Below are 13800 nucleotides of genomic sequence, written 5' to 3'. Positions count from 1 at the left end.
AAAAGAAGACCGCTTTGGCTCTGAAAATTGAATTGGTCAAGCAAGCAATGCAAGTTACGTGAGGGGTTTTTCCAAAAATTTAAATAGAAGCAACAGTCAAAGACATCAGAAGACATAAGTAGTTTTATATCATATAATTTAATCAGAAATGAAGCTAATGTGTCGAAGGTTGGGATTCACATGAAAAGGTTCAGAAGTTGGAACAAAAGCAACATTTAAAAACAGACATGATAATAGACCTGGGAATTGTCCATTGTTGACCTTCAGACATTGATGCCATCTATAAAATACCAACTGTAGTCTTGTATTAATAATTTTTACTGGAATTTTGATAATTCCAAGTAGATTTTATTCATTCATCATCTAGTACAGGGGTGTCAAACTCAAATTCACGGAGGGCCAAAATTAAAAACTTGGACTAAGTCGAGGGCCGAACTAAATATTTATTGAAATTTTTCAACAACATCTGCATGTTTTCTCTTCTTTCAACATATGTAATGTTAAACTTTAGGATATAACTTTAGGAGGATAATGTTACAGGTCAGGAGTAGGTTGCTCAAGTTCACCCTTTGCTTGACCTGAGGGAAACATATTTGGTCCCTGTGGAGATGTAGTCAGCATTCACAGGCTGTGTCCATTTTGGCCTGCATCAGGACTCAGCATTTCCTGCTCACTCCTCAGGCTCTAGGCCTCTATTCACCCACGACCTACAATCCCTCTACCTGACCTGTCCTTTACCCAACCTCTACTCACCCCTCACTCCACTCGCTCTGCCTCTACCCACCCCATCCTATACACGCCCCTCTACTGCCTCTCCCCTCAACCTGTTCCTCCCTTTACCTGTCTCTCACCCTCTAATCAACACTCCCCTACTTACCCTGCCCCTCCCCTTTTACCTCTTCCCTAACCACCCCTCCTCCTCATCCCTCCCTCTAACTACCCCTCGCACCACCATAACTTCCCCTGCCCATTACTCCTTACCTACATCCTCTGCCCACCTCTGCTTACCCACCCACTCAGGCCCAGCGCGCTGCCGATCAGCCTTTGCGGACAGCCACCATCTCTCTCTTCACGTGCAGGGCTGAACCAGCCGTCCCTGGGGTCTGCGCGGGTGCAAACGCTGAAGGCCGTGGCAACCGGGAGAAGTGCGCTCGCTCTGTGGAAGGGCCGTCCGGTGCCAGTCGCGCGGGGCTCGCGCTGCCCGGGGACTGTGCGCAGCCTGCCATGTCCGTCGCGCCGACAGGAAATCACAGGCGCTCGCCAATCCGCCGCACCGCTCGACAGGTGGGAGAAGTGACTGGTTGTGCGGGGAGCCTTCCAACTGGCTTGCCGGCTGATGACATCAACAGACTTCTCGTGTTACAATTTCTTGTGTTACAATGGGGAAGGATGTGCAATGAAGGGGGAGGATGGTGGGGGTGACATTACCAAAAAACAGCATCGGCTCTCGCTGCAGGGCGGGCCACCTCTAGTACATTTTTGAAATAATCTTGCGGGCCAAATGCCAGAGTTTGACATGTGTGATCTAGTACAATCTCAATCTGAGGCCATAAGAATGAACCAATATGTTGTTGGACAACTTCATTATGTATACAGTATAGAAATAAATTTGTATCCTTACAATATAACACAAAAATGTAATTGATAGAGAAATACCACTCCAGGGCCAACTCCTTAAACCTAATTAAAATATCTAAACCAGTGGTTCTCAACCTTTTTCTTTCCACTCACATACCACTTTAAGTAATCCCTATGCCATCAGTGCTCTGTGATTAGTAAGAGATTGCTTAAGGTGGTATGAATTGGAAGGGAAGGTTGAGAATCACTGCTCTAGACTCAATTGTTACTGAAATATTTTGCTTGATAAAAATTGTCATTGGTCCACTTTCTTTGAAGTGATGAAACTGCACATAATGAGTTAATTAGGTATGATTAAAACAGTGGTTTCAAAACCTTTTTCTTTCCACCCACATACCACCTTAAGCAATCCCTTACTAATCACAGAGCAGCTATGCCATAAGAAATACTTAGTGGAAAGAAAAAGGTTGAGAACCACTGATCTAAATCTTACAGTTATAATTATCTTTCAATTAATGGTTCTTAATTGCAGTCCTTAAATGAAGAAAAAGAGGTACAAAGGCTATACTATGAAGAGGAGATAACAAACCTGCACCATAAGCTTGAAGAGGAAACTAGATATCTAAAGGAAACCTTTAGGAAGAATATAGAGGAGTTAACTGAAAAACATCAAGCTGCATTAGAATCAATTCAAGGCACAAGTGAAAGAGAAAAGAAAATGTTGCAATTGGTAAGTTAAAAATTTCGGCCCATATTCTTCTGAGTCACATGTTGCACTGAACGTTATGACATGTCCAATCAAATATTTTCCTAAGCTCTCAATATCAGTATGTGCCCCCATCCTAACCCAATCCTTAGTTGTATTGTGCATGTAAATGTTTTGATGTGGACAGCAATATATAGTCAAAGTTTTGGACTAAAAACCCTTCATCAAATAAAAGGAGGGGGTTGTGAGGGGAGAGGAAGGAGTACAGGCTGGCAGATGATGGGTGAACACATGTGGGAAGGAGAAGAAAAAAATAGCTAAGTGGTGATGAGGGAATGGGCTGAAAAAGATGCACTTTAATAGGTGATAGGGAACCGGAGGAAAAAAGGTGTAGGTGACAGACAGGTAGGGAGGGTGAGGAATGAAAATAGCAGAGGAATTGGGCCACAGAAATAAGGGAAAATGGGGGGGGGAGGGGATTTCTGGAAATTGAAGGTCAATATTAATCCCATGTTGTTGGAGACTGCCAAGGTAGAATATAAGATGCTTTTCTCTAATTTGTGTGTCATCAACCTGGCAATACAATATGCCATAGACAGACATGTCATTGTGGGAATGGGAAGTGGAAATGAAGTAGCTGGCCACTGGGAAATCCTTGTTTGTTGCAGCAAACAGAGCGGAGGTGCACGATGAAGGAATCCCCAGTTTGCATCCAGTCTCTCTGATGGAGATGATACTACAGCGGGACACAGGTGGAGTAAATGACCCTCCAGATTCATAGATGAAGTGTTACTTCATTTGGAAGGACTGGTAGCGGCCTCAAATGGTGCTGAGGTGGGGTGGGGGGTTGTGGGGAAGTTGGAGCGTGCAGGTGCAGATGTGGTATATTGTGTGGTTATAGGTTTGGGTGGGGAACATTTAGTACAAAGGGACAAGTAAAGAAGTGTGTTAGAGAAAATGATTCCTGTGGGGAGGGGAAGATGGGTGGGATCTCTTTGTGGGTGACAGGAATTTACAAAGAATAATATGTCGAATGTTGAGGCAAGTGGAGTGGGAGATAAGAATGAGAAGGACACTTATTTTTGGGGAGGGCATGAGCCAAGGACAAATGTATGGGAAATGGAGGAGGTGCAGGTGAGGTGCTAGAGTAGAGAGAAACTGTGTTTACTAAAGGAGGACATCTAAAATGTCTTAGAATGGAAGACTTCATCCTGGAAGCAGATATGGCAGAGACAAAGAAACTGAGAAAGGAATAGCAGAAGAGAGAGCTAGGCAACATCAACCTGTGGAAAGCTGCTGGACCAGATAACATACACAGCAGAGTGCTCAGGGGATGTGTTACTCAGCTATGTTCTCACCGACATCTTTAACATCACCCTGAGGAGTGCCATGGTCTCAACGTGCTTCAAAGCCACCACCTTGGTCCCTGTGCCGAAGAAGTTGTCTGTGTCCTGCCTCAGTGACTACTGCCCTGTCGCACTTACATCCATTGTCATGAAGTGCTTCAAGAGGCTCGACATGGGGCACATCAAGCTCCTGCTACCCCTATCACTAGACCCCCTGTATTTCGCATACAGACCCAACCACTCTACGGACGATGCCATCGCCACAGTCCTCCATCACCCACCTGGAAAACAAGGACTCGTATGTTTGAATGCTGTTTATTGACTTCAGCTCAGCATTCAACACAGTCGTACTACAGTACCTAATAGGGAAGTTGATTCTGCTGGGTTTAAACACCTCTCTCTGAATTTGGGCTCTTGACATCCTATCGTGGAGACCTCAGGCAGTCTGGATTGGTAACAGCACTTCCAAGAATATCATACTGAGCATGGGGGTCTTAGTTTGCTGCTGTTTACTCTGCTGACCCATGACTATGCAGGTAAATACAGCTCGAGCCACATCATCACGTTTGTTGACGACACGACCTTGATTGGTGCAGAGCCAACAACCTATATCTGAACATTACAAAAACAAGAGATGGTTCTTGACTATGCTCCGTTGACCATTGACAGCTCCACTGTTGAGGGCATCAAGAATATCAAGTTCCTTGAAGTGTACTTGGCGGAGAATCTCACCTGGCCCTTTAACACCAGCTCCATAGCCAGGAAAGCCCAGCAGCATCTCTACTTCCTGTGAAGGCTGAGGAAAGTCCATCTCCCACCCTCCATCCTCACTACGTTCTAAAGCGGATGTATCAAAAGCATCCTGTGCAACTGCATCACCACCTGGTTTGGAAGTTGCATCTCGGACCACAAGATTCTGCAGGGGATAGTGAAGTCAGTGTAAAATATCACTGGGGGCTCTCTTCCTTCCTTGAAGGACATCTACCACACTCGGTGCAGGCGGATTCCATATGGATAGGGTACCATGGACTTTTACTGTATACATCTTAATATTTTAATATATTTAACTTCTAACTTATATTTATGTTAGTATGCTCCATGGTCCTGGAGAAACGCTATCTCATCTTTATCGTGCGGACATGGAATGAACAATAAATAAAGGTGACTTTGCTTGACTTGGGTGGGAAGAGATGTATCCTAGGTGACTACTGAAGTCATTGGCTTAATAAAAAATGTCAGTCAATAATCTGTCTCCCAAGATGGAGACAGATATTGAGAAAGGGAAGAGGAGTACCAGAGATGGGCCAAGTAAATTTTAGGGCAGAAGTTGGCAGCAAACTTACTTTTTGTTCAATAAATAAAGTTTAAAAAAATATACAAATAAAGAGTAAACAATACAAGATTTTCTCCCTATACACTCCCTCCCCCTCCTCTTCCCTCCCTCCCAACCTTCCCCCCCCCTAATATCTACCCGCCAAAAAATGATGAAATTGACAAGCTCATCATGGGTGAACAATTCAACCTCAAAGTAGTCATCAATACCATGGAGAACGAGTGGAGGAACATTCCCTATTTTGGTTGGCAACTTGAATTATTTGATGTACCCTACAAAAAAAAACAAGCTTAGCTGCTGTCTATATGAGTACCTTTGGCCTCACTTTTGATTTGTAGAAAGTGGGAGGAGTCAAATGAGGTTATTAAGGTGAGTTCCATTTCAGCCAGATGGAGGGTGATGGTGTGGAACGGAGCTGGATGGGTCTGTTATCCAGGAAAAAGCAGAGAATCTTGAGTCCTTATTTATAGGTGATGGAAGTGTACAGGGACTGGGTAACCATGGTAAAAATTAGATGGTTAGCAGCAGGGCCATGAACATTGTTAAAAGAGTGGAGAGCTTGTGAGTTATCCTGAATATAGGTGGTAAGGGACTGGACAAAGCCTGACAAAATGGGGACGAGATAGGATGGTACGAGTTCAATGTGGCAGGACCAGATGAAAGCAATAGGTGTACCAGGGAAGTTGTGCTTGTGGATCTTTGGTCAGAGGTAGAAGTGGGCAGTAAGGGGTTGGGAAACAAGGTCAGAGGCTGTGAAAGGGAGATCTCCAGAAGTAATTGTGCAAGTGATGCCTGATGCCTCTTGCTGATATGCTTCTTGGTATGTCATACTTCATCTCCTTGGATGAGCAATATAATGCAGATCACAAATCATTGCTACTTTAGTCACCAACTTCATGATTTTTTCCAAAATGGACGGTGTTCTGCTCCAATATGTTGTGTGGCAGCATGGTGTTCATTGAATGCAGATAGCCCATTTTGTATGATTTGTGACAGTGCCTTAAATGCATTTGGCACCATGATCTGCTGTTGAATGAAAATGTTTCTATGGCTATCTGATTATCAGGCTTTATTCTTTATGGTGTGCTGTGTAAGATTGCATATCTCCAATTGATGTGTGGTACCATGTCAAAGCAGCATATGTCAGCAAGTGGATAGGATTATAATTCTGAAGAAGCCATGTATTTTTGGTGCCTACTGCTTTCAGCCAAAAGAAAATTAAACACACTCAAACCCTTGGAGTGGTGTTTCAATAGATGACAGAACTGAGAGGTTTTGGAAATAGTGCCAACTCCATCCTGGTCAGAACCCAATTGAAAGAAGTAAATGACCAAGCTTCACATAGCCTTGTGGAAAAATCCCTGTCTTTCCACCCCCTTCACACTATTCCTCACCCTTCAGGGTTAGCCTTGTAGCCAGAGCCGGTGTCATATTTTTGGGAGGATGTCCTTGCTGAAATGCACATGCTTTGTAGTAGATCTATATTGAAATTCAGGTAGAAGGATTATTTTTGCACAATATTATAGATTCATATGTTTAAACTAATTAATTTAGTCTCAATCTCTTTACCCGGCTTTCTCTTTTAAGGAAATAGATCAAAGTCTTGAAAAAGATCGTCTGCAAATGGAAGAAGAGAAAAGTCAATACAAACAACAGCTAGAAAACTTCCGTGAAGAGTTGAATGCGAAGCTAAATACAGCCAATCAAGAGGCAAGAGAAACTGCTAATCTAGGATTTGATTGTTTTTCTTAAATGTTGTTCTCTCAAAATATGCATGCAGCAAGTAAAAACAATTTTTGGAATGTAGTAAAACTTTTGATAATCTGCTATTCAACTATTTAAATCCTAAGTAAATCATGAAAATCTCTAGAGACCGTGGTTGAAGTAAAAACACAAAATGCTGGAGAAACTCAACTGGTCGAACAGTATCCTTTATGTAGTAAAGGTGAAAATACAGTTACGTTTACGTTGGTTATGTATTTTTACCTTTGCTACATAAAGGACACTGTTTGACCAGCTGAATTTCTCCAGCGTGTTGTGTTTTTTATTTATAAATCCTTATGGTTTGGCATCCAAGTCATTGGATGGCATTTCCTGTACTCCCTTTCAATTCATAGGAACCCTGTTTAATACATTCAGTTTCAATTTTTTCAGGCTCTAGTTTCCATGTGCCCTTTAAACTGAGTTATGTTATTTTAAAATTTGCTTGTGCATTGTTACCTGTGCTTCTTTTAAACTTGCTGAGGCCTGGTTTCTGCCCTCTTTTTGAACTCACTGAGGCTCAAGTTACCATGTTTGCTTTAAATTCATTGGGGCCATCTTTATAAGCTCCCTTTATGCTCACTGGGTCCCTGGTTTCCACATTTATTTTAAATTCAATGGATTCACTGGAAAATGCAATACACCAGTAATACTGAGAATATGATAGATCATCAAATGTTTACTATATTCTTATTTTAAAACAGAATTCAGTTCTTTGTAGCAAATGGAAAATGCTGAATTGAACTGAAGAGAATATATATTTACATTTTACAATAACAGCTATTAAAACCAGTCTTAATAGATTTCTGTTGAGAAACAATATCAAGCAAAGGCAAGCATATAATATGGAGTTATAATCATTATCTGGTTGAATAGTGGAGCTGCATCGAGATTCTAAATGTGCTGCTGCTTCTGTTTCGTTATAACAGATTCAGGAAGATCTGACACTGCGAGTAAATTATTGGATCCACCTCTGCACTGAGCATCTTGTTAAATTTGCATTTAACATTTACATTATTTTGGCTTTTTTGACTACCAGATTGCTCTCACTCAAAAATTCAATAATAACTACATCTCTTCCCCCCCCCCAAAACGTATTTAGCTAAAGAAACATATACGTCTTTAACCAATCGAGTTGAAAAACAAAGAGACATCATTCTGTAAAAATGGGGACACAGGTAGATTGGGTAGTGAAGAAGTCATTTGGCATCTTTTCCTTCATCAGTCAGGACTGAGTGCAGGAGCAGGGACTTCATGTTACAAATGTACGAGATGTTGAATTATAAAGAGAAACTCGATAGGTTGAAGCTTCTTTGGAGCATAGGAGTGGGGAACTTTACAGAAATCACGAGAGCTATAGAAGGCTAAATAGTCACAGTTTTTCTAACTGTAGGGGAATCTAATACTCGAGGGAATAAATTGAAAATAAGAGGGAAGGATTAAAAAGTGGCTAACATTTAGAAGATATTTGAACAAGTATGTGGTTAGAAGAGGATATTGAACAAACACAAGTGACTGGGAGTAGCTTGGATAGATAACTTGGTTGACATGAACAATTTTGGCTGAAGGCCAGTTTCTGTGCTGCATAACCATGCCACTAGTTGCAAATAATTTACCTGGACTGTCAGTTAGAAATATTGATATTCAATTATGTACAGGTGATGAAAGAAAGTAACAAAATAATGCTGAGGAAATGATACTGCAGGCTCATAAAAGCTAGCTTTTCGCTGGAGATTGTTTCATTGGTGGCTAAGACGTACAAGACCATTAAAACGATATTTGCATAGTTGGACAATATTCTAATCTTGGAATATTTTAGACATATTTATAAAGTACAGTAACTCCACACTATAAATTCCTTCAAATGTTAAGTCAAATGGGGATTTGCTGAAAAACATTTTCTGTTCCCATCACACTTCTTTGTGTGTTTTTTTAATTTTTATTATTTATTAAAAATTATGGATTATGCTAATCTACTCTGTATCATTCCAATTTTAATATGTGTTGCTGAATCGAGCACTCCCATCACACTTCTTGTTATTTATTGCATTTTTGACATCCAAGATTTTGAAAACCTTCCAGCCTTTCGATATAATCTGAGAGTCTGCTTTTTTCCAACCCTTTTTTTTATTGTTTATTTACATATAGACTCTCCAACACTAACTGCTAACTAAAAGATAACAAGCACTTGCTTACACTATCTTTATTCATAAAGAAATTAACCATCTATGCTGCCATTTATTGTTCACATAAAAATTAACACCACCCCTCTACAGCCTTGCACTGTATTCCAAAGCTCAAGGAATAGCAAGTAATTTTTCAGTTGAGTACTACGATTTCAGATTATAACTGAAATTGCCATTTATTCTTCCTCTGGATCTACTGCAACATCACTTGATCTCCCTTTTCCTCAAAGCAGCTACTGCTGAAGCCTTTTTCTATCCTTTGGACTTGACTATTCCAATATACCAGTTGCCATCCTTTGTTCCAATCTCCATAAATTTTGAAACCACATTAGTCCTGATCCTTATTTCTGCCTAATGAACCATAATATCTTTCCAATATACAATACTCACTCCACTGTAACTCAATTCAGCCTAATAATCCTGCATGTCTCAATGAAGATTTGTTTGCTATGAGATTAAAACCTAAATTTTGCAACCTGTCTTGAAGGACCTGGCTCATCCTGATCAAACGGTCATAGCCCCTGCTGCCATATTTGTATTAATGTTAAAATTTAATTTCTGTTACACAGAATAAGTTAAACCTATGCATTTCCCTGGAAACGTAATTGTTATATACTGTAAATCTCAAATCAAATATCGACACCTGAATATCTTCTTCATTTTGAGAGACCGTTTCTAGATTCTTCTGGGATGTTCGGTATATAAGATTGACCATTGGGCTGTTTTGTCCATGTTGAAAAGTTAGCAGTTTCCAAGACGTGGAGTTTGATTTACATGCCGCTTGATGTATTTCGTTTTTAAGAAATGCATGTTGATACAAGCCACCCAATGTCTAATATCATCAGAAGTATCTGGAAATGTTTTGAATAGTTGTGAAGATAGAAATGTGGTTTACAGCTTGCTGGAAATCCAAAACCGTGAACTAATAAAGAATTGATGGAGGCTGTTGTGAGATCAATAGTAACTTACAGGAGCAATACAAATGCAGTGTATGCAGTATTAACATCAAAGTAAAGCAAGAGATTGGGAAGATTTTTGTTCAAGTTCCATACCAATCTTCAGCACTAAATATGAAATTTTACAATCTGCCTGTTTTGAAATATACTGCAGAAATATGAGAACTTGTCTCTTTTATCAATTTGAGAGAATATGGAGAAGGCAAAGGTCAAAGCTGAATCAGAAAATTGATGTGGATGTAATGAACTAATTTTATTTTCCTTCAGAAAGCATTTATAATGAAAAATGATCTAATTCCACCAGGTATGCCGTTTACAAGAGCTTGTGAAAAAGAGCGAGCATGGCTTAGGATCAGCAGAAGGGCATATTTCCAGCCTGAAGGATGCTCAGAAAAAACTTCAAGATGAACTGGATTATGCCAGGGTCAAACTGAGGGAGACCAGTGACTCCTTTTCTTCTGTGCAGGTATTAATATCTTATCCATATATTTGAAACTATTTATTCAATATACTGAGAGATCATTTTCAAATAAGACCTCTGACACATTTTTGAATGTATTTTCTCCAGCGGTTAAAGGTATGTTTTGCTTAATGACATGCCATTTATAGTCATTCCATGAAAGATGATATTGAAATATCTTTTTTTGGTCTTCTAATGCATCATTTTTATTCAGTTAATCTGTTTATGACCCAGAATTATGCTTCTTCAAATCAGTGAATTTCTCCAAGACCACGAAAGAAAATTACCATGTCTGTGCCATTTGAGAGTGTAATTTTGAAAAGTGATCATTATCTCTTTACAAATTACTTTACAATAATATTCTTTCATTTTTTCTTATTTTTGCAGTTTTCTTTTATTACTGATTTTATTTATATACTTAATTTCAAATCTTGTGGAAAGGAAAACGTTGCTACCTTTTTAGTTTAAGTTCTGTAAGAAGTTCAATTGATAAACTAATATTTCAATTGCTGCAAAATACAAAGAATTTCTGTCATAATTTCAGGCTTTAAAAATGGGTGAAAATAAATACATTTGTGTTTAATTGGATAGTATATACAGTAAAATCCCCATTATCCGGCACCTATGGGGATTGTGGATGCCGGATATGCAAATTTTCCATTTGCCTGAGACATACTCTTACAATGCATAACTAATATCCCTCCATTAAGAATAATCAGTTTAAAAGGCAAAAGACGATGCAAAATGAAAAGTAATTTTTTAAAAAACATCACTATTGTAGTGCTTAATTATGTAAAGTTCACTTTAATCAGGTAATTCCCATAACTTACAATATTTAAATTCCATGTCCAGTCGCTGGCGCTATAATCGCATTGCACTAAACACTATGTTAACCATGCTGCCATCATAATTAACACCCCTTTCTTCAAGTTTACTGATAAAACCATACTTATATACTTAATATTAATAAAGATAAAGACTTGCTAGGCAGTGATAGGACACACTTTAACAGAGTCACCCCAGTGCTGAGTGGCATCAGCTGGCTCTTCATCGTGGGCGACACCATTTTATTCAAACACAACTTTACTGAAACTTTATTCAAACAGCTGCTGCAGGTGGGGCACAACCAGGACACTCCCCTGGCTAAATATTTGCTCTATCTTCACCAAGGGGTTGGGTGTTGCTTTGGACAACATTCACTTTTACAAATTTAAATTTTTATCTAATTATTTTTTAAAAAAATATATATTTTTAAAAAATGTATTTTTTTTTGCTGATTGCTTGGGGTTGCCAGTTTCTTGATTGTGGATACTGGGGATTTTACTGTCCTCATTATAACTAGGATCATAAGATAATTACAGCTTGATGGAGACCATTAGGTCCATCAGGTACAGACTAGTATTTCTGGAACAATCCATTTTTTTTTCCTCTTGCAATCCTACACATTATATTCCCTTGCACCTATCCAATTCTCTTTTGAAAGTTGATTAAACACAGTACAAGACCAATTTGTTACAGATTCCACAAAGTTTAGCTCAAAAGCTTTGGTGTTGAAATCAGTGCACATGAGACAGTTAAGTAATTTGTTGGTTTGACATTGCCAAAAACTGGTAGGACAATGATGGTTGTAAAAACACAAAAATGCTGGAGAAACTCAGCAAGTCCCACAACGTCAATAGCAGGTAAAGATGTATAACCAACATTTCAGCCTAAGCCCTTCAAATATGAACATCATTGATGAACTATGATGGTCATTATTTGAGATTTTGCAGAGTGCTTCCTGTTATCTGGATTACATTCCACATGTTTTCAAAGTGGTCAGGTTATACAGAACAAAAATGGGTCTATCAGTCCAACATTTCCTTGCTGATCAAGTTGCCCATCTAAGCTAGTTCGATTTGCATGCGCTTGGTTCATATCCCTCTGTTTGGATATGCACAGTTGATGTTGCAGACCAAGGCATTTCTGGAGACAACAGTTAAGCCCCTAGAGGCACAAAGGCCTTGAGTGGTGGATAGGTAAGAATAACACCTGCCCATGAGATCACATTGGAAATTTTGATGGCAAAGCAATATCACACCTTTGGCATATTTTAAACCTGTTTGCTTTTTTTCTCTATTGTCTATCGCTGACATTCAGAAATATTTAGTTATTCTCAATGAAATACACTGTTACAGATGCGAAATTTTGAGGACAATAAAATCTCTCAATACAGAGCATAAAATAATTTTACTTTAAATTACCTAGTTTTCTTTTTTCCCCACATATACCATCAATAATCTCATTGCAGGATCCAGAAATTATATTCCAGTTTAATTAATGGGGAAATTGATCATTGGCCTCCACTTGAAATCCAACAGTGAAGCACAGACAGAATAGTGACAGCAAAGCTCAGTCAGCAAGACAGCAATTTGCATGTTTTACAGGCACTTGATGCTCTTTTGAACAACTCATTATTGTCGCATGATTAAATATATTCATGTGTTTTAAAAATCCAATCAAATATAATTTCATTTGTTGGGTATCAGATGAAAATTGATCATTGACTGGTAAGAATGCTGGAGAACGTTATTGTGCTTAATCTCCAGAAGAATTATTTCACAATGTTTTAATAGTTAAGTAAAGACAACCATTATAATTTAAGAAATATTCTCCAGTATCTCGTCCCTTCTGCCACTTCAAATAGCTTTGCAAGTGCCTCTGTGAGTCATTCCCAAATAATGATTGCTCACAAATTAGACAAAGAAACTGAAAGGACCTGAACCTGAGGTCTTCCATTATTTTTTCTAATTTCAAGCAGTTTATTTATTATGCATCATTTATTTTCTTACTTTGATGTTCTGACATCACAATGATCAGACTTTCATTTTTCACTGAAGCATGATGGACAGATGATGGTGTTTGTCAGCTTTCAAATATAGAAGGCTGTGTGGAATGAGATATCAATTTATACGTATTTTTATGCATATACACATAATTAGTGGTCTAATGGTATGATATCTACTTACTGATCAAGTAATTGAGAAGATTTTTGTTTACATGAGGGTAAAAATATTAGGCTAAAGCTCTCTAACATCAAGTTCAGGTTGATTGTCACATTAAACCTGGTACAGTAAGAAGATTCTTCTGCGAGCACCCTAGCAAGTCATCTTTAGCATGCATACGGCCTTGCAAAGTAGAGGGGCAGGCGCACAATTTCAGACTATAGAGTTACAATGAAAAGATTAGTTTTTAAATGGCCAGAGCCAAAGAAACGCTCTTTTGGCCTGTTGCTGGACAATTTCACTCTTGAACCAGCTCCCTGAAAGGAGGATGGAGAAGAGAGTGTGTCATAAGACCATGAGATTTTGGAACAGAATTAGATCATTCAGACCATTCAAATAATGGTTGATGTATTTTTTTCCTGCCACCTCCCCATAACCTTTGATGCACTTACTAATCAAGAACCTATCAATCTTTACTTTATGTATTCCC

General features: G+C 39.0%; 1 protein-coding gene across 6 annotated transcripts in view; it reads left to right on the top strand.

The window, feature by feature from the left end:
* Positions 1-13800, top strand: part of fam184ab (family with sequence similarity 184 member Ab) — a 176267-nt gene that overhangs the window by 59246 nt on the left and 103221 nt on the right. For all 6 annotated transcript variants that reach the window (XR_011340594.1, XM_069886853.1, XM_069886849.1 and 3 more), the window contains exons 5-7: positions 2111-2308; positions 6551-6673; positions 10171-10332. Coding sequence is in view for 5 of the 6 variants with exons in the window: in XM_069886853.1 (XP_069742954.1) it covers positions 2111-2308; positions 6551-6673; positions 10171-10332 (483 nt within the window). In the remaining variant the exon portion in view is untranslated. The remainder of the gene's footprint in view (positions 1-2110; positions 2309-6550; positions 6674-10170; positions 10333-13800) is intronic.

Source organism: Narcine bancroftii, chromosome 6 (assembly GCF_036971445.1).
Source record: "Narcine bancroftii isolate sNarBan1 chromosome 6, sNarBan1.hap1, whole genome shotgun sequence".
NCBI lineage: Eukaryota > Metazoa > Chordata > Chondrichthyes > Torpediniformes > Narcinidae > Narcine > Narcine bancroftii.
This window is presented reverse-complemented; position numbering and strand designations above follow the sequence as displayed.